This window comes from Hemitrygon akajei, chromosome 8 (assembly GCF_048418815.1).
Source record: "Hemitrygon akajei chromosome 8, sHemAka1.3, whole genome shotgun sequence".
NCBI lineage: Eukaryota > Metazoa > Chordata > Chondrichthyes > Myliobatiformes > Dasyatidae > Hemitrygon > Hemitrygon akajei.
Window position 1 is genome coordinate 66,358,095 of NC_133131.1, and position 21,817 is coordinate 66,379,911.

The window sequence follows — 21,817 nt, forward strand, 5'->3', positions numbered from 1 at the left end:
TGAAAGCAACGATGTAAAAGACACTGCTCAGCTCCTCATTTTTATCCGAGGAATTAACAATACTTTTGAAATAACGGAGGAGTTTTTGACAATGGAGTCTCTGAAAGGAAAAACATGGGGAGAGGACTTGTATGACCGGGTGTCTGCTGTCATCGAAAATATGAAGCTCCCTTGGAGTAAACTTATCAACGTCACCACAGATGGATCTCCTAATTTGACAGGGAAAAACGTCGGCCTGCTGAGGAGAATACAGAATAAAGTGAAAGATGAAAATCCTGACCAGGATGTTATTTTCCTTCACTGCATCATCCACCAGGAATCTCTATGTAAATCGGTATTACAGCTGAATCATGTTGTGAATCCTGTCGTAAAACTTGTCAACTTTATACGTGCAAGGGGACTTCAGCACCGTCAGTTCATCACGTTCCTGGAGGAAACTGATGCGGATCACCAGGACCTACTTTATCACTCCCGTGTCCGCTGGTTAAGTTTGGGCAAAGTGTTTCAACGAGTATGGGAGCTCAAAGAGGAGATTGGTGCATTTTTGGAGTTACTGAGGAAGGCCGGCGAATTTCCTGAGCTGAGCAACAAGAGCTGGCTTTGTGACTTTGCGTTTGCTGTGGATATATTTTCACACATGAATGAACTGAACGTGAAGCTACAGGGGAAGGATCAGTTTGTGCATGACATGTACACAAATGTGAAAGCCTTTAAATCCAAGCTGGCTTTTTTCTCCAGGCAAATTTTGAATAAGTTATTCACTCATTTTCCCACACTAGCCACGCTGGGAGAGGCCGGCGCAAATGTGAAAAAATACAGCGAGTCACTGGATGCGCTGCACAGAGAATTCTGCCGTCGCTTTTCTGATTTTGAAAAAATTGACAAGTCACTTCAGTTGGTGGCCTGTCCCCTGTCACAAGATCCTGAAACAGCACCAGAGGAGCTACAGCTGGAACTGATCGACCTTCAGTCTGACCCCGTCTTAAAAGAGAAGTTCAACTCTCTTAAACTGAATGACTTTTATGTTTCACTTGGTAAAGAGGTGTTTCCAAACCTCCGGAGGACGGCACAGAAGATGCTGGCATTGTTCGGCTCGACCTATTTGTGTGAACAGGCGTTCAGCATCATGAACATCAACAAAGCCAGCCACAGATCCAAGTTAACTGACCAACACCTCAGATCCATCCTGAGAATCGCCACAACAAAACTAAATCCAGACTTTGATGCGCTGGCTAAAAAGGGAGACCAACAACACTGTTCCCACTGAAATTAAAAATAAGTTTCTTCGCTGTGTTATGTAAAAAATGCATTTGAAATTATTTTTTTCAATAAGCCTTACATGTTACATGTCATTTCTGTTAAGTGATGGACATGAGTAGTGCGCAGGTGCACGTACGTTCTCAAAATAAAAAATGCGCTCCAGATCAAATAACGCGCTCCGCATACTGGCGCGCTGTCACTGTTCTGTCCTTGTGCTGGTCGTTGTTGAGTTTTGGCACAGGGGACAATTGAATAAGAGGGAGCAGGACAAGTAGACCTGTATCTCCTACCGTTTTTGAAATAAAGACAGTCAGGAGGAGAGTGATGATGATAATATCTTGAAGGATAACAGAATTTTCAGTGCTTTAAAATAATAACTGTTACTATTAAAAAAAGCTGTATTTTATTCATTTAATTTTCAGTGTTTTAAAAGTCATTTCAATAAATAGCTAAATACCATGGGACTTCAAAGACAGATATTTTGTTGTAATGCATTTGTTCATTTTCAATTGAAATTAAAGCACATGTTTTCTACATATCCCATGATATTTTATTTTCTCTTATGAGGTGTATTACCAAAACACTCCGTCCATCTGCTCCTGGTCCGGCCCCCCTGTCAAATTTTAGAACCCTTTGTGGCCCACAAGTCAAAAAGTTTGCCCACCCCTGGTTTAGATGCAGAATGATAATGGGCCGATAATGCACTCCGAATCAGAATCAGGTTTATTATCACCGGCATGTGACCTGAAATTTGTCAACAGTTCAATGCAATACATAATCTAGCAGAGAGAGAAAATAATAATAATAAATAAAATAAAACATAATAAATGAACAAGTAAATCAATAATGTATATTGAATATTTTTTTTAAATGTGCAAAAACAGAAATACTGTATATTTTAAAAAAGTGTGGTAGTGTCTAAAGCTTCGATATCCATTTAGGAATCGGATGGCAGAGGGGAAGAAGCTGTCCCTGAATCACTGAGTGTGTGCCTTCAGGCTTCTGTATCTCCTACCTGATGGTAACAGTGAGAAAAGGGCATGCCCTGGGTGCTACAGGTCCTTAATAATAGACACTGCCTTTCTGAGACACCACTCCCTAAAGATGACCTAGGCACTTTGTAGGCTAGTGTCCAAGATGGAGCTGACTAGATTTACAACCTTCTGCAGCTTCTTTTGGTCCTGTGCAGTAGCCCCTCTGTAGCAGACAGTGAAGCAGCCTGTCAGAATGCTCTCCGCGGTACAACTATAGAAGTTTTTGAGTGTATTTGTTGACACGCCAAATCTCTTCAAACTCCTAATAAAGTATAGTCGCTGTCTTAGCGCTTTCATGATTACATCACCAAATTTATAGATGGTATTTGAGCTATGCCTAGCCACATAGTCGTGTGTGCAGAGAGTAGAGCAGTGGGCTAAGCACACACCCCTGAGGTGCGTCAGTGTTAATCATCAGCGAGGAGGATATGTTATCACCAATCCGCATAGACAGTGGTCTTCTGGTTAGTAAGTCAAGGATCCAATTGCAGAGGGAGGTACAGAGGCCCAAGTTCTGCAACTTCTCAATCGGGATTGTGGGAATGATGGTATTAAAACACTGAGCAATAGTCAATGAACGGCATCCTGATGTAGGTGTTTGTGTTGTCTAGGAGGTCTAAAGCTGTGTGGAAAGCTATTGAGATTGTGTCTACCGTTGACCTATTGTGGCGATAGGCAAATTGCAATGGGTCCAGGTCCTTGCTGAGGTAGGAGTTCGATCTAGTCATAACCAACCTCTCAAAGATTTCATCACTGTCGATGTGAGTGCTACCGGGTGATAGTCATTAAGGCAGCCCACATTATTCTTCTTTGGCACTGGTATAATTGTTGCCTTTTTGATGCAAGTGGGAACTTCTGCCCGTAGCAGTGAAAATGCCCTTGAATACTCCCGCTAGTTGGTTGGCACAGGTTTTCAGAGCCTTACCAGGTACTCCATCAGGACCTTCTACCTTGCGAGGGTTCACTCTCTTTAAAGGTAGTCCAACATTGGCCTCTGAGACAAAGATCACAGGGTCATCAGGTGCAGCAGGGATCTTCACAGCTGTAGTTGTGTTCTCCCTTTCAAATCGGGCATAGAACGCATTGAGTTCATCTGGTAGTGAAACATCACTGCCATTCATGATATTGGGTTTCACTTTGCAGTCCCTGCCAGAGTTGCTGTGCTTCTGATATCGCCTCCAACCTCGTTCGAAATTGTCTCTTCGCCCTTGAAATAGCCCTCTGCAAATCATACCTAGTTTTCTGGTACAGGCCTGGGTTGCCAGACCTGAATGCCACAGATCAAGCCTTCAGCAGACGACGTACGTCCTGGTTCATCCACAGCTTTTGGTTTGGGAATGTACAGTAAGTCTTTGTAGGCACACGCTCATCCACACAGGTTTCAATTAAGTCGGTAACAACTGCAGCATTCTCATCCAAATTCAACAATGAATCCCTGAGTACAGTCCAGTCCACCAATTCAAAGCAGTCCTGTAGGCGCTCCTGTGCTTCCCTTGTCCAAACCTTCTTGGTCCACGCTACTGGTGCTGCAGTCTTCACTCTCTGTCTATACTCAGGGAGTAGAAGTACAGCCAGGTGATCAGACTTCCCGGAGGGAGGGCGTGGAATAGCACGGTAGGTATTATTGATGTTGGTGTAGCAATGGTCCAGTGTGTTGTTTCCTCTGGTATTGCAAGTGATCTGCTGATGGTAATTGCTTTGTGATTTTTTCAGACTGGCCTTGTTAAAATCTCCCAAAACGATGGTGAAGGCATTAGGGTGCGCTGTTTCGTGCATGTTGATTCCATTACTCAGATCATCTAAACCATGCTTGACATTGGCCTGAAGTGAAATGTAAACTGCTACCAGAATGACCTTAGAGAACTCCCGTGGTAGGTAAAAAGGACGATACTTTACTGCTAGTTATTCCAGGTCTGGTGAGCAGAATTGGGACAGCACTGATATATTTGTGCACCAAAAAGAGTTGATTGTGAGGCATACTCCTCCACCTCTGCTTTTGAGAGACTCTATAGATCTATCCTGACAGTGTATAGTAAACCCATCAATCTGAATTCTGCATCCGGTACGGAAGGGGTTAACCAGGATTCCATGAAACGAAGGATATATGCGGTCCTAATGTCCCTCTGATTCAGTACCCTGGCTCTGAGATCATCGATTTTATTCACCAGAGACGGCACGCTCGCCAGCAAGATTGTCGGTATAGGGAGCTTAAAACCCCATTTCCTTAAACGGATTTGTAATCCTGATCTTCACCCACACTTCCTCCGCGGTTTTCTCCTTGGGCACTTCCGACCACAGACTGTGTTTTTTCCGTTGGTTTTAAGCAGTGACAGTTCACTTATACGCATTAAGACATCTTTGTTGATTGTACTGAAGTAGTTGTGAGTTGTGCATTTTAGCTGTAACAGGTAACAGCTGTTGCCACTTTATTAGACACTGAGTATTTCTTTGTGTATTTCTGCTGCTGTAGCCCATCTACTTCGAGGCTCAATGTGTTGTGTCCCAGGATTCTTTCTGAACACCACTGTTGTAACGTGTAGTTATTTGAGTTACTGCTATCTTCCTGTCAGCTTGAACCAGTCTGACCATTCCCCATTGACCTCTCTCGTTAACAAGGCATTTGCCCCAAAGACCTGCTGCTCACTGGATGTTTGTTTTTTGCAACACCATTCTCAGTAAAGTCTAGACTGCTGTGCACGAAAAACCCAGGAAATTAGCAGTTTCTGACATTCAAATCTGGCACCAACAATCACTCCACAGTCAGTCACTTGGATCACATTTCTTCCCCACTCTGATGTTTGGTCTGAACAGCAACTGAACCTCCTGACCATGTCTGTATGCTTTTCTACATGGAGCTGTTGCCACATGATTGGCTGGCTGATCAGACATTTGCATTAATGAGCAGGTGTACAGACGTACCTAACAGAGCGTTTACTGAGTTGCATTTCCCCTTGTTTCCCTCCTGCTGCTTGGTGGTAAGAAGTTACGGGTTTTGAAGGTGCCATCAGAGTAGCCTAGTCATGTAACTCTGGTGCATTTTATGCAGCAATCATTCTGCCCTGATAGTGGAAGAAATTGATATTTATGGTGATGGATAGGATGCCAATCAAGTAGGCTATGTAACTTTCCAAAGCTTAACTTTACTCCTTTTCTGGTACTGTGCCATTTTTTTTTTCTCAGGAGAGCTTGACTAAAGTTGATTTCCTAAACCAAGAAAGCAGCGTCAGTCTTGAGTTACTAACAGCTGCAGTTCTCAGCTTTTCACTGTGTGGTGTAGCGTAAGCAAATTGGCATTTAAGGGGAGAAGTTTCATTTATTCTGGTCGACATTTTAAAACTTGCTGCAGAGGAGGTAGTGGCAGGCAGCATCACTGTGTTAGAGAAGCATCTAGACTGGTGTTAAAAAAGCAAGACATACAAGATTTGTTGCAGGTAAATGGGATTAGTGCTGATGGGCAAAAAGGTTGGTAGAGACACTATGCTCTAAAGGGCCTATTCTGTGCTGTACAACTCTGTGGTTAATACATGACTTGGTTTGGGGATATGTTTCCTACGTACTGGCCACCATTGTCTTATGGAAGGAACTGAAGCTTAAGGTAATCTGCCTGTAAGGTTCCAGTAGTGTGCAGGTTCTAGGTAGAGAATTGCTCCATATTAGAGGTGAATATCTTAATCCTCTGCTTTACTCCTGACAGGTATGACGGGAATTCTTTGCTGAGCAGTATCGAGTACTATGACCCAGTTATTGACAGCTGGGATATAGTAACTTCAATGGGAACTCAACGCTGTGATGCTGGTGTGTGCGTGCTACGGGAGAAGTGAAAAACCAAGCAAGAATAAGGAGAGTCACAGAGAAGAACTGAATCTCAGCAACGTTTCATTTCAGTTGTGTTGTTTGTCTCTAAGTGCAATATTTGGACTTAAATGTAAATCCATCCATAAGTAAGCAGTAGTTTGCACAGAAAGGTAGTTCTGTGGTCCTAGATTAAATGCAAGAATTGGAAAATTTTGACATAGTAGATAACAGAATTTTTTATACAAATCAGAGAGATCAGTTACCACTACACAAAGAGTAGAGTATCAAGGGCAGGAAAGACCTGTGTTTACTGCTTGTGCAAATGTGAAGTATGACATTCTAATGTCCACAGATCACTGCTCGTGCTTAATATTTATAGTTATAATCATGCTCAACTCTTCAGTGAGAGCACGTCATGAAACAGATCATAATGTTCATGTTTCCAAGACTGCTGCGTCATCTTATTTATATTAGTGACTTCTCAGTCCTGAGCACTACTGAAACACATTATACACACTTGCCAATGGCAGCCCTTTCTTACTAATTGTTTTAACTAATTTATACCTGTAAAAGAAATGACAAATTTAATACATAACCTTTGTACTTTTGTAAAGATGTTAAATTCTGCTGTAGATTTTCATTTATTACTTGTGAAACAGCTTGACTGTATTTAAGGCACTAGCATATTTCACCAGCAGGATTACCTTCAGAGAAGACATGAATTTGGAATCCCTCAACATTTCTCTTGTATCACCTTACATGCACTCAAGGATATTGTGGGGTATCTAACCTGCCTAGTTCAGCTATTATTGTACAACACCTCATTCCACAATGGAATTAGTTCTCCCCAATTTTGTAATATTACAAGATAAAATGTCAAAATATCAGCAGTCATGATGTAGCAATCTTAAACAACCCTGATTGAAATCTTTTCACATTCCTTCCCTATATTCATCTAGTTTTACCTTAAATGTATCTATGATGTTTACCTCCAGCATTTTGTGTGTTTTGAATGGATTTACAGCATCTGCAGATGTTCTCGTTTGTACATAAATGTTCTCCATTTGCCTGGTTGAGTGCAGCATAGGGTAATAGTTCTTCACCTTCAGTCACTGATAATGTTACCATTGTGTACAGCTGCAAATATGCTGCAGGAACTCAAGAGTGCAACAGCAATTGATAAACTTCACTACACGATCACTGTGGAAGTGTAAACATCCGGTGCTCCCGATGTGGCCATTTATACATTGGGGAGACCCGCCACAGACTGGGAGACCGTTTCGCCGAACAGCGGTGCTCGGTCCTCCAGCAGTGGCGGGATCTCCCTGTGGCCATGTCTGTCCATGGCCTCCTCTACCGTCAAGATGAGGCCACACGCAGATTGATGGAGCAATACCTTATCTCCCGCCTAGGTAGCCTCCTACCTGCTGGCATGAACATCCAACTCACAAACCTCTGTTGATACCCCTGCCCCCCCCCCCCCCAATCTACAATTTTTGTCTGGTTCTCTCTCTCTTCCCCCCCCCCCACTATAATCTCCCCCCAGCCCTACCTTTCTTTCTCTTTTATTTGCCATAATTCTCCACCTTCCCCCTAGCCCATTTCCCTTCAGCCTATCACTTCCTAGCTCTCTATCCCTCCCCCCACTTCTTATCCCCCCCTCGACCATCCCATGTTACTTCACTCCTGACGAAGGGTTTCGGCCCGAAATGTCGTCACTACCTCCTCCCATAGATGCTGTCTGGTCTGCTGAGTTCTGCCAGCATTTTGTGTTTTTAAACATTTTCCAGTTTCTCTCCCCAGGTGTGCCATCTTGATTTGGGCATTTTTCCTCTCCCTTCACTGCAGTCAAAATTGTGGAATATTCCACCTAAGCAGCATTGTGTATGTAACAATCTAATGAAAACAGTGGCTTAAAATCACCCCCTCACCAACATATGCAAGGGCTCTTACACCCATTGCTTAAGTTGATTCAATATCAACTTAATGTCTGAATTGTGTGAACTGAATGAAAACCATTTAATTTCAAAGTTTCAATTTAGGCAACATGAGCACAGTCCAGCTACATTTTATTAAAGCCAACAGTTTTCAGTCTAATAATGGTAATGCACAATAAAATTTACAGTAATACATTCTTAATCATGGTCTGTACAAATGGTTTAAAGCATGATTGTATTATGTTAAAGATAAGTAAACAGTTATCCTGCAATGTGTAAAATGCTCAGTAACATTGCACAGTAGAATACTATTTTCAACAAATACCTTCCCATTTGTACTCTACAAAACAAGCACAATGCTTGTGAATTGTGACAAGAACATCAAAAAAACTAGAGTGCACATAACAAGCTGATCTTGCATCAAATTGGAGTTTCTTTAATGTTCTATAAATATGCAAGTGCACAATGTCAGTCAGATCTGACATTAAAACGCAAAATACAATTTATATAGTTCTTGTAAAAAAAATCTGAAAGATTTCCTTGCGAGGTCTTTGTAAATTCTTATCAAAAACGCAGTTGGCTGACATAGCAACAGGATACTGGATTTACAGTAATTAAATATTACTGACAGGTAGGGTGAAAGACAAACTTTAACTTTTGTGTGTAGAAACAAAGGCACTAGGTGCAATTTTTAAACTCATAGGCAAAAGAAAAACGATTGGAGAGCTTTAGTACAATAGTTTGCATGGACCAGGCAACATGGCATATTGCTGCTCTGGCTGAATATCAGTGATGAGTGTGCAATTAGTTAGAAGTCAATGTTGTTCCCAGTTTAGACAAGCTGATAATGAACTAATCAAGTGCATTGCTGTATCAGAAAATGGGGCTATTGAGATGGTTTTAGGAAAACTAATCCTGTTAGTCTGGCAGGTTCAATTTAGTAATGATTAGTCAACTGTTCAGACAGCATCTGTGGGGGCAGAAACAGCAAAGGTTCAGGACAATGATCCAATATTAGAATTGCTGTTCAACATTTATAAATCCAAACTGTTACAGGTTTGTCATTCCATTGATATCACCCAAATTGTTGGTTATTCCCAGTATCTACAGCATTGTTTTTGTTTTATTAATTAGCTTGAGAAACTATGTGAATTTAATACCATCATTGATTTGGGTCATGGTGGCTAGTCCTTTGTGATATTCGAAAAGTTTGATTCAGATGCTGATTTTTAAATTTTTTTTTAAATTGTGGAATTTTCCAATTATCTGATGTCCAAGCCTGGGAACTAACACTTATAGCCTAAAATATTTTTTTAAACTGCATTTAAGAATTTGAAAACAAATTGAAAGCTCATTCTTTATATTAGTCAGTCAACTGGTTCAAACATTATTTTGATCTGATCCATAGGTCCATGTGAATAGAAGCTAAGTTAAGTTATGAATTTTCCTACCACCTGTAATTACAATTTGGCATTCATCTTGATTTGTTTTTCACTCCAGCTCTTGCGTACAGCATGAAAACATTGCTCCATATAGGGAAAGGAAGCCACCACTGCTGCGAAGTGGACAAAATAGTCTCAATCCTCATGGGTCTACCTACTCCCTATCAGTGTACGAGGACTGGCAATCATGTTACTCTGATGTATTGGAAGGGGAAATGGCACTCAACGATTTGGGATGTACTGCAGCCCATATCAAATTGTATTTGGAATGTGTTTTTAAACGCACAAACTTCAATCTTGTCTCTTCTTTCAGCCTCCAAGAATGTGTGACTACAGGTCATAAGATCTTCTCCTAAAATGAAAACAAAAGAAAAGATGCTCATCACATATATAGTTTAGATTTGGGCTTCCTTTCTGGAATCCCAAGGGATTAAAAAAAATGGAGTGTTTCTTCTGCAATTTAGATTTTATGACCCCGCCCATTATTGAGGACATTTTCAAGAGGCAGTGCCCCAAGAAGGTGCCATCCATCATCAAGGACCCTCACCCTCTGGCACATGCTCTCTTCTGGTTAACTATCATCAGTTGAGGTACAAGAGCCTCAAGACCCATGCTTGACAATTCTGGAGTAGCTTCTTCCCCTCTGCCATCAGATATCTGAATGGTCCAGGAACCCATGAATGCTACCTTTTTCTTTTGCATTCTGTTTTGTAATTTTAGATTATGTCTGTGCACTGTTCTAGTGCTGCACCACAGCAAATTTCTCATCATTTCACATATAATAAATCTAATTAGGATTATGGGTGATGTAGTCAACAGTTTCAAAATACCAAGGAGAATTCACAGGATTTTGGCAAAATGGGACTTTTAGGGCATAGTTTCAAAATTAAAGGCCAGCCTTCCAGAAAACAGCTCCTTATAGATAGCTATATCATTAATTCCACTCGGTATGTTTTCAGGTAACATTCTGCACTTGGCACAGTACTGAAACATAAAGTGGAAAGTTATATCCTATGTGGTAATACTGAAAGGAATCAGCTCTTGTGTTCCTTTCCATGTGGTGGCAGCCATTTTGAAGGGATAACACATTCTATTCCATCTATTCAAGTCTGAAAACTACCTAGCCAGAAAGCTATGAACAATGATCACAGCAAGGGTAAAGAAATCACTCTCTTTAGTATTCCCACACCCACCCATACACCAAGGATTCACCATTGCCGTCCCCACCCTGAACTATTTCTCATCCAAAAGCTTCCCCTACTGATTATGTCCAACTTTATCAGACAACAGATCTCAAATTCCACCATCCCCAAATGATCAAACTGCCAGACACCTGGAATTGAAGAATGGAAATTTTCACTAGTATTGGAAAAGCTGAAAATATAGTGTTTCGTCTCCGTTCAGCCAACAACTCCATTCCACTTTCTGATAACAATGTAAAAACTGAAATTACCGAATTTGCAACTGTGATGTCATATTTATAAGAAAGCCCATAACTCAGTGAGTCATCGGGGCGCCGTCTTGACGGTGTTTCTGTAGCAGGCTTTCTTGTTTTTACGAGGCCAAGTTGCTAGCTCGATGCTCAACCCAGCATGGATGGAAAGCATGCAAGGGAGCTGGCTGGATTCGAACTCAGGAGCTTTCACTCCAAAGTCTGGCACTGATGCCACTACGCCACCAGCCGGCGCATGTCATATTTGACCAGCTGTATTTTTGATCTCGTACTTTAAATAGGAACTTTGATATCCACAAAACTCTTACCTTTACTCAGCTCACCTACTGCTGGACTCTCAGTACACGCCGCTGTTGCCTCCACACTCATCCAGTAACCGCCATTCTTGTGTTCACCAGCCTCCTAAAACACTGCTATCCAATCATGTTCTCTCTCACAGTCAATCCTCTTCAGAGCATAACCCCTGTGCTTGCATAATCAATGCTAAAATTATACTCATTTTCAAATCATGCAGATTTTTGTTCTCCTTTTCTAATCTAGTCTAGTCTCCAATTCCAAGGTATGTGTCCTCAGATTCTGGTTTACATAGCACAAAATTTAACTGCTCGATCACCAGCAATTGTCCTTCAATTACCACGGACTAGATCTAGAATTCAGTTTTAAACTAACCTCATTGCTTTTCATAATCCACATTTAACACACTATCCCACTCACTCCCTTCAGTGCTGCATCATTCCAAAAAAAAACGTCATTTTGCTCTGTAACTAATACAGGTGAGATTTTAATTCTGTCCACTGATAAGTTGTAGTTGTGTAGGGTGACATATCACAATGATTTAATTTTTTTCTCAAAACAATCAGTTGGCATCTAAACAATCTTGGCCACTTCCTATATCCTTGTTACAGATGTGTTTTATTGTCATACTGTAGCCTGTTTATGCACAAGATAATATAAAATATACTTTAAGGATAATAGCCAAGCGAGAAACATTAACCAGGTCACCAGAAGAACACTGCTTCCTAAGGGACCTTTAATATCTACCAGAGGGATCTGGTTTAAAGGCAGATTTAATCAACTACAACAACGTTCGTAAGATATTACTCAGATCTTAAGCTCATTTCTGGAAAAGGACTTAACCCTTCAACAAAAGCTCATGGCAAAGTTGCATTGTGATATAAAGTAAAGGTGAGATACAGTATTGCTCTGGTGAATTAGCTTTCCTGAAAAGTAATCTAACAACAATCTGCTGGAGTAACTCAGTGGGTCAAGCAACACCTGCATCAGGACCAAGAATGCAGAGGGGAGATGGGCAGTATAGGCAGAGATGAGACAGGGAGATTGGTGGATCGGGAGAGGCAGGCAGGTTGAGCCAGGTAGGGGAGGGGTAGAGTTGGAGTTGAGAAATGGCAAGTAGATGACCAATGGAGAGGACAAACGAAGAATTGGGGGGGGGGGGGGTAAGAAATGAGGGAGGAGACAGCTATCTGCTTGAGTTTTCAATCACTATTGTAATGTTAGGCATGATGCTTACCCATCCTCCTGAACGTTGAATCCATGGCAGCAGCTTTGTATTGATAAAGTTTGTCAATGCAACTTTGACTGTAGGAAGCAATTCAGGCACTTCCTTAGAAATGTTCATTCCCACAACGATAGCAATTCCAAGGAGATTTATCTCAGGACCCAACTGTTGAGTACGTGCCTGCATTTCAGGGGAGTTGCATAGCCCAGTCACGATCCCCGAAAACACTTCAGAAGCCTTGTAAAAATAATACAATTTTTAATGTAAAACAATTATTAAACAGAATTGCAACTCAGCAGTTAATTGCATGCCATTCTAGATATCCAATTTCTTTACCTTTCAGAAGTTATTCCATTTCTGAACAGCTATCCTCATTCAGATAAGCACTGTATTTACCAAGTGCGTTTTGACATATCTTCAGTATTTATTTATTTCCCCCGTTTGAAATTATGTTTTCCTCAAAAATAAACTATAACAGTCTTCTTGAGCGAGGAATAGAGAAATTGAAAGAGAATGATGGAAATGGGACCTGAATTATGGAACTGCAGTAATTGGGTTCCTCCTCTATTGTCCGAATTGTAGATTAAAACATTCACGTAATGTTAAATCAACAATTTTTCCACCAACTTTGTGACAAATAGCAATGCTCATCTTTCCAGATATACTGACTGAGCTGTTGAGTTTTTCCCGCATTTTAATTTTAGATTTCCAACATAGAAAACCTACAGCACAATACAGGCCCTTCGGCCCACGAAGATGTGCCAAACATGTCCTTATCTTCGAAATTACCTGGGGTTATCCATAGCCCTCTATTTTACTGAGCTCCATGTACTTGCCCAGGAGTCTCTTAAAAGACCTCATCTTATCCACCTCCAGCACCATCGCCGGCAGCCCATTCCACACACTCTGTGTGTAAAACTCGCCCCTGACATCTCCACTGTACCTACTTCCTAGCACCTTAAAACTGTGCCCTCTCGTGCTAGCCCTGGGAAAAAGCCTCTCATCATCTTATACACTATCAGGTCCTCTCTCATGCTCTGTCACTACAAGGTTAAAAGGCTGCGTTCACTCAACCTATTCTCATAAGGGATGCTCCCCAATCCAGACAACATCCTTGTAAATCTCCTTTGCACCCTTTCTATGGTTCCCACATCCTTCCTGCAGTAAGGTGACCAGAACTGAGCACAGTACTCCAAGTGGGGTCCGACCAGAATCCTATATAGCTGCAACATTACCTCTTATATATTACCATTACCTCTCACTCCAAGTGAGGTCTGACCAGAATCCTATATAGCTGCAACATTACCTCTTATGTTGCAATATATTGCATTCTTGCTACCGAATTTGGGGGGGGGGGGGGGGGGGGAGGTGTTAACCACGACCGGAATACGGCGATACTCAAAGGGGGTTCCTTATGTTCAGTCTATTCCGCAATTTAGTTTTAGTGGCTCTCAGCACTTGCTTCTGTCCCACTTGCTCACCTTTTTTCCGCTCAAAAAAACTCAATGAGGTTGTCGTTAAGTGCAGGGTGCTTGGACTCAAGGTACGGAAGCAGTTTTGAGGGCTTCATTGCCTCATTAGACAGCCTCCAGGCCCTGTTATGACCCCAGCCCCCTCCTTTGTGAGAATCGCAAGAGCCCTAGTGAAGGGGGGGGGGTCAATGACCCAAGAGAAGAGAAAGATACGTGCAGTGTCCCTCGTTTCACGGCGAGGCAAAAGCTGGCGACTGTGGTCATTGTCTCGTGGAGACACCTTTGTGAATTGGGAACTGTACTACGTGTATACCCTCAGGGTAACGCGGGTGGAGAGACGGAGAGAGATTGCATCATCCCAACCTGATTGACATCTGAGACCCCGTGAGTTCAGATAAAAGAGGGGTTGTAAAGACGGCCCCCCAGACGCACCAGAAGACACGCTAGAAATCCTGTGACAGCGTTTAATAGCGACAGCCGGTGGTGGGGTTCGTGTGCGTCTTTTCCTTGCCTGGGATTGGCGACCTCACCACGAAATAACGGCTTAGCTACAGGAGAGGCCACAAGTGAGCGTCCATTCCTCAACGAGACTCCGACGGATCGAACTCATAAAGGTTGGAAAAACCCGCCGGGTAACTGTTCCATTCAATCTCTATCTCTCTCTCTCTAACAAAGTGCACCACCGCGACACCACAAAAGACGGCAGCTGGTGGAACTGCAGTGACCGCAAGAGACTTTCAGATATACAGCGGACAATATATACATTACCCCTAGACAACGATAGAGTTTATTTCTTATTGATTATTACTATACCTGCGCTTTAGATTGAGTATTGACAACGTATGTTATCTGAATGTTTGTATTAACCTTACTTTTGTGCCCCTTTATAAAATAAAGCGTTTAAAAATGGTACCATCAGACTTAAGCGGACCTCTCTATCTTTGCTGGTAAGTGATCCAGTTACGGGATACATAACAGCCCGAACTCCAGCCTCCCACCCGCCGCCTTGGCCAGGTGTGGCTGGTCATGGGTTGGGAGAGAGAACAAGGCAAGGGCCGGAGGACCCGTGCCAGGGCCGCGGCAGCCACAGTCCGGAGAAACCATGCTGAATTTGGCCTATTTTATCACGCACCTCTAAGTAACCCTAACAATCATCCTTAATAATGGACTCCAACATCTTACCAACCACTGAAGTCACGCTAATTGGTCTATAATCTCTTCCTTTTGCCTCCCTTCCTTCTTTAAAAGCAGAGTGACATCTGAAATTTTTCAGTCCTCTGAAACCATTCCAGAATCTAGAGTTTCTTGAAAGATCATTACTAATGCCAGCACAATCTCTTTAGCTACCTCTCAGAATCCTGGAGTGTAGTCCATCTGATCCAGGTGACTTATTTACCTTAAGATCTTTCAGCTTCCCTCTTTCTCCTTAGTAATAGAATCTACACTCACTTCTGCCCCCCCCCCCGATACTCTCAAATTACAGGCATTCTGCTAGTCTCTTCCACAATGAATAATGACACAAAATACTTAATAAATTAGTCCATCATTTGTTTGTCTCAATAGCAACCTCTCCACAGTCCCTTTCCAGTGATCTGATATCCATTCTCACTTCTCTTTTACTCTAGATATAGCTGAATAAACCTCTTATATTATTGGCTAGTTTACTTTAATGTAATCACATGCCATCTCTTAACAAAGATCTCTTTTGCTTTTACCTTATCTTTGAGTTCCTTTGTCAGCCATACTTATGTCATCCTCCCTTTAGAAAACCACTTCATCTTTGGGATGTATCTATCCTGCACCTTCCAAATTGCTCCCAGAAGCTCCAGCCATTGCTGTTCTGCCATCATCCTTGCTTGTATTCCCTTCGAAACAACTTTAGCCAGCTACTCTCTCATGCCTCCGATTCATTTTACTTCACTATAATACTGACACAAAGTTTAACTTCTCTGCCTCAAACTGCAGGGTGAATTCTACCATTATTATCACCGTCTCCTAAAGGTTCCTTTACCTTAAGCTCCTCAAATCTGGTTAATTTCACAACACCCAAACCAGAATTGCCTTTTCCCTAGTGCACTCAACCACAAGCTATTCTAAAAAGCCATCCTGTAGACATTGTCTCTTGGGACAAACTGATTTTCCCAATCCATCTACGTATTGAAATCCCCTAGGAGTATCATAATATTACCCTTTTGACAAGCTTTATCTATGCTCTGTTGTAATTTGTAGCTCACATCCTAGCTACTGTTGGAAGCCTGTATATAATTCCCATCAGGGTTTTTTTTACCCTTGCAGTTTCTTAACTGTCCACAAGATTTTTATATGTTCCGATCCCAAGTCACCTCTTCCTAAGGATTTAAGTTTCTTTTTTTTTTAAACCAATAAAGCCACCCCACCCCCTCTGCTTTCCTGCTTGCCCTTTTGATACAATGTGTATCCTTAGATGTTAAGCTTCCAACTATGATCTTCTTTCAACCATTGCTCAGTGATGCCCACATCTCACCTACCAATCTCTATCTGCACTACAAGATCATCTACCTTACTCCATATACTGCATACATTCAAATAACACCTCCAGTCCTGTTTTCATCACCCTTTTTGATTTTGGCTCCATGTTTACACTTCAACTCACCCTACTGACATCAATTTGCCCATTCTTCCTCAGTCTCACTATACACTACATCTGGTTGTATACTAACTGCCCCATCCTCAGCCCTATCACTCTGGTCCCATCCCACTGCCAAATTAGTTTACAACCCACACCCCCCCCCCCCCAACAGTTCGAGCAAACCAGCCCAAAGCAAGGGTATTTTTTCTCCCTCAGCCTCAGGTATAATCCATTCTTTTTGCACAGATCATACCTTCTCCAGAAGAGATCCCAATGATCCTAAAATCTGACCCCCCCCCCATCCCCGCACCAATTCTTCAGCCACACATTCATCTGTTAAATCATCCCATTCTTACTCTCACTGACACGTGGCACAGGCAGCAGTCCAGAGATTACTAGCCTGGAAGTCCTGCTTTTCAGCTTTCAACGTAACTCCCTGAATTCTCTCTTCAGGACCTCCTCCCTTTTCCAACCTATGTTATTGGCACCAATATCTACTATGAATTCCAGCTGCTCTCTCTTTCCTTTAGAATGCTGTGGTCTCAATCCCAGACATTCTTGGAAGCCTGGGAAGCAACATTTCATCCAGGAGTCTCTTTCACGTCTACAGAATCTCCTGTCTACTCCTCTAACTATAGAATTCCTATCGCTACTACACTCATCTTCTTCCCCCCTCGTTTTGAACCAGAGCCAGGCTCAGTGCGAGAGACCTGACTGCTGTGACCTTCTTCTACTATGTCATCCCTCCCAGAAGTGTCCAAAGCAGTATATCTGTTGTTGAGGGGAATGGCCACAGGGGTACTCTGCCCCGGCTGCCTATTCCACTTCTTGACAGTCACCCAGATGCCTGTGTAATTTGTATGTAACTGTGTACCTTAGGTGTAACTACTTCTCTGTATGTCCTCTCTATTAACCCCTCAGCACCTTCAGTAGTCTGCAGTTCATCCCATTCCAATTCCTTGACACTGTCTGTTAGAAGCTGCAGCTGGATGGCTAGGATACTAGCTGGCTAGAGCTAGGATGAGAAGGGAAGAGGAATAAATGTTTAAAAATGGGGTGATAATGAGAGCGGGTGCCTATACTAGGTGTAGAGAGAAAATACATCTCAAGGAGAATTGGGAATGAATATAGAGTATACAGTACTGCCTACAATAGTGGTCGCTAACCCGTCGATCGTGATCGACTGGTCGATCTTTGAGACTTTCCCAGTCGATCCCAAGAAAAAATGAAAAATAAATACACAAATACTGTTGAGAGATTGTTTCCAGGCTGCAGGGTTTTAGTTCAATTCTTTCTGCCAAGTGCGCATGCGTGTAGCTCCCCGCCACGCGCTGGTCCTCAACCACCAGGCCACAAGGAAACGATACGAGTCAGCTGCACCTTTCCTCATTCCCTGTCATGCCCACTGTTGAACTTGAACGCACGTGAGGTCATCAATCGCCTAAACGCAGTGATACCTGGGCACCGGGGATCACTGGTTGGCCTCGGGTAACCGGCTGCCTCGCGTGGCCAGTGGGAAGCGTCATTGCTTCTGGCCTGGAGCGCAGACAGATGGGTACCGCCTCTAAACCAGTTTAGCACTCCGAATGTTCGTGGGAACCCGATGCTAAAATATTCGCAGACGACCTAATTCGAAAGTATCAGAGCAGCTACCTCGCTGTGAGCTACTGAAAGTCATCCCTCCAGTCAAACTTTTGTCGGCCGATATATCCTACAAGGGGGGGCGGGCGCCCTGTTGCACTCCTCCTCACTCGGTCGCTCTCTCCGGACTGCGACCGCCGTGGCCCCAGCACGGGAACAGCCGCACCTGGCCAAGGCATCTGGCGGCAGGCGGGTGGGCGGGAGGCTGTCTAATGAGGCAATGAAGCACTCAAAACTGCTCTGGTACCCGAGTCCAAGCACCTCACACTGAAAGACAAACCCGTTTGAGTTTATTTCCAGCGGAAAAAACGTGAACAAGCGGGACAGCAGCTAAGTGCTGAGAGCCACATAAACTAAATTGTGGAATAGACTGGACATAAGGAACCTGCTTCAAGTATCACTGTATTCCGATCGTGATTAACACCAACCCCCCGGTCCCGTTGGCCGGTCCGCAAGAATATCGTCAATATTAAACTGGTCCATGGTGCAAAAAAAGGGTGGTGATCTCTGGTGTTCATACATTATTTCTACTTCCGGGTTGTGGGGTTTTACTTCCGGTCTTTGTCCCGGTGCGCATGCGTGCAACTAATCGATCTGGGGTCGATCTTGCCTTTCACCAAGGCCGAGGTAGGGGATCTTGGGCTTAAAAAGGTTGGTGACTGCAAGCCTACAAGGAAGAGGTATAGATTCTCTGCAAGGAAAGTGTTGTAGGTTGAGTTTTGTTTAAGGAACAAGGCTGAAAAATTAGATACGACTGGAGGATTGGTGGGCCTTTTATTTACCTTAGGCATCAAGAGACCAGTATTAATTGCCCCATCTAATTCTCCTTGAAGTGCAGGAGAGCTTCTTCTCACAGTGCCACTGAACAGGGAGTTAAAGCATTAAGCCCCAGTAATGTAGAAGAACCAGGGATTCATTTCTAAATCAGGTTTGTGAGAAACTTTGGTGAACCTGCAGATAACGTTCTCGTGCAACTGCTCGACAATGTATCAACATCTCCATTCCTGACTCCGTGATGGAATAGAGGCAACTGATGAAGCAGTTAAAGTTGGCTATGCCCAGGACACTATCCTGTCTTTGTCTGCATCACACACAAGATGTTGGGAACTCAACAGGCCAGGCAGCATCTACGGAAAAGAGTAAACAGATGCCATTCTGGGCTGAGCCCCTATGAAGGGTCTAGGCCCAAAATAACGACTGTCACTCTTTTCCACAGATGCTGCCTGACCTGTTGAGTTCCTCCTGCATTGTGTGTGTATGTGTTGATCTGGGTTTCCAGCATCTGCAGATTTTCTCCTGTTTCTATACTTTGTTTGCATATATGGTTTTCAATCTAAAACATCAAATACTACCTTGAGTGCCTTCAATAATTCCGTTTTCTTTTTACTTATATAATCTCTGAAATTTGGAAGAACAAGGATATCTCATAGAAATTTGCAAATTCTTAAGGTTTTATAGGCTACCTTTACGAATGATGTTTTTCTGAAAATTCAAACTTCAGTTATTAAATCTATTGATTACAGATCAGTAACATAGTTAAAGGAATGGTAAAGTTGCTTTGTGTAGCACATTCTTGACTGTACAGTTGGCCCTCCTTATCCGCAGACTCAACCGACCGTAGATCAGGAAAACCCGGAAGTTCTCTCTCCAGCACTCGTTGCTTGAACATGTACAGGCTATTCTTTCTTGTCATTATTCCCCAAACAATACAGTATAACTATTTACATAGCATTTACATTGTATTAGGTATTATAAGTAATCTAGAAATGACTTAAAAGTACAGGCAGCCCCAGGTCATGAACGAGTTCTGTTCCTGAGTTCGTCTTTAAGTCGGATTTGAAGTCGGAACAGGTACATCCGGTATTATTTATCATCAGTTAGTCAAACGTTTTTCTTAGTATATAGTACATATTTTACCTTTCTATGCATATAAAACATTTAAGAAACATATGTATTTCAATAATTTAACCACTGCGTTGCTTTGTAATAATTGTAGCTTTCATCGGGGCAGGGCCCTTCACATTCTCCATTAAAATTGTTCCGATCGTTGACCGACTATAGCCTAACGCTTTTCCAATGACCAATGGTGTTTCACCTCTTTCCAATCGCTTTATTACTTCCACCTTATTTTCAATCATGATCGCAATTATTTTCATAAACAGAAACACTGCGAATTCAGAGCTGCGCTGCCAGGTCCTAATGTCCACCATACGGAGACATGTCAAATAACGTCTGGGGTTCCGCTGGGTCCTAAAGACCACCGGGGGTGGGGGGCCTGGAACCAATCCCCCGCAGATAAGGAGGGCCAACTGTACCACCATTGGCTTCAACATCAAAGCATTCCTTTTAGATCATCTCCCTCCAATGAGCTGTTAACTCATAAGGAGTGACAGCGATTGAGAATTGGCAAACTCTTGATCATTTCCCCCCCAGTTCACCTGTTCTATAGAAAACAGGGTAATTATCACATCGTTAATGCTAGTGAATGATTGCCACATAAACCTATCAGCTAGCAAGTGATGTGTTGTCTAATCTAAGGTGTTGGCTGCTTCGTTTGAATTAGGCAACACATTAAATTTTCTGCATATTCCAAGGTTCTGTATGCTAATTTTAATATCTACATACCTGATCCTTTGCCAGCTCATGCAACTTGGGCTGAAGATTTTTCACATGTGGCTGAATGATTTGATTATATTCATCTCCAAGCCTCCGCAGGCACTGAGCTACCTTGAGAACCTCTTCATCCCCTGCAACACAAAAAAAACAGCAATGAACAAGAAAAATGAGCAGATCCTCACCTCATCAAGATTTCAATGTGTTGTGTCTTCAGTCAGGAACCAGCTTAATACTCCAGAATAAGATGGTGGTGTGTGTTAAACACAAGAGATTCTGTAAATGCTGAAAATGCAAAGCAACACAAAGAGAAAACACTGGAGGAACTCAGGTCAGGCGAAAGCGAATAAAAAGTCGACATTTCAAACTGAGACCCTTCATCATGACTGGAAAAGAAGGGGGCTAGGACCCAAATAAGAAGGTGGGGGGGGGTGGGGAAGGAGTATGAGATAGAAGGTGATAGGTGATGCCAGATGAGGGGGAAGGTTGGTGGGTGTGATTGGGGTATGAAGTGAGAAGCTGGGAGGTGATAGGTGAAAAAGAAGAAGGAATCTGATCGGAGAGGTTAGTGGACCATAGGAGAAAGGGAAGGAGGTGGTGATGGGCAGGTAAGAAGGGAAGAGAAAGAGTGGGGCCGGAATGGGGAATGGAAAAGAGAGAAGGGGAGTGGGTGAGAAATTACTGGAAGTTAGAGAAATCAATGCTCATGCCATCACACTGGCGGCTACCCAGATGAAATGAGGTGCTTCTGATTCAACTGAGCATGGCCTCATCATGATGATAGAGGAGGCTATGGACCGAATGGGAATGGAAAGTAGAGTTAAAATGGGTGGTCAGGCATATGGGAAATCCTGACAGATCTGATCTTTATGTGATTCCAGACCCATGAATGCTTCAGCCTTGTGCAGTTTACTTGGACTTTCAGAAGACTTTTTGACAAGGTATCTCACAAAAGGTTAATAATCAAATTACAGGAGGTAGAGATTCAGGGTAAGGTGTGTGAATGGGTGCTGAATTGGCTTAAAAACAAAAAATGAATTATG

At 42.7% G+C, this 21,817-nt stretch overlaps 2 protein-coding genes across 6 annotated transcripts in view; one reads left to right on the forward strand and one right to left on the reverse strand.

Moving 5' to 3' along the window:
- Nucleotides 1–9,758, forward strand: part of klhl12 (kelch-like family member 12) — a 113,821-nt gene extending 104,063 nt beyond the window's left edge. For all 5 annotated transcript variants that reach the window (XM_073053945.1, XM_073053947.1, XM_073053946.1 and 2 more), the window contains one exon: nucleotides 5,989–9,758. In XM_073053945.1, the coding sequence (XP_072910046.1) occupies nucleotides 5,989–6,115 (127 nt within the window). In that variant the 3' untranslated portion in view covers nucleotides 6,116–9,758. The remainder of the gene's footprint in view (nucleotides 1–5,988) is intronic.
- Nucleotides 8,142–21,817, reverse strand: part of LOC140732508 (uncharacterized) — a 28,401-nt gene continuing 14,725 nt past the window's right edge. Inside the window, exons 3-5 of the mRNA XM_073055276.1 lie at nucleotides 20,787–20,908; nucleotides 12,453–12,677; nucleotides 8,142–9,820 (exon numbers count right to left, since the gene is read on the reverse strand). Coding sequence (XP_072911377.1) covers nucleotides 9,806–9,820; nucleotides 12,453–12,677; nucleotides 20,787–20,908 — 362 coding nt within the window. The 3' untranslated portion in view covers nucleotides 8,142–9,805. The remainder of the gene's footprint in view (nucleotides 9,821–12,452; nucleotides 12,678–20,786; nucleotides 20,909–21,817) is intronic.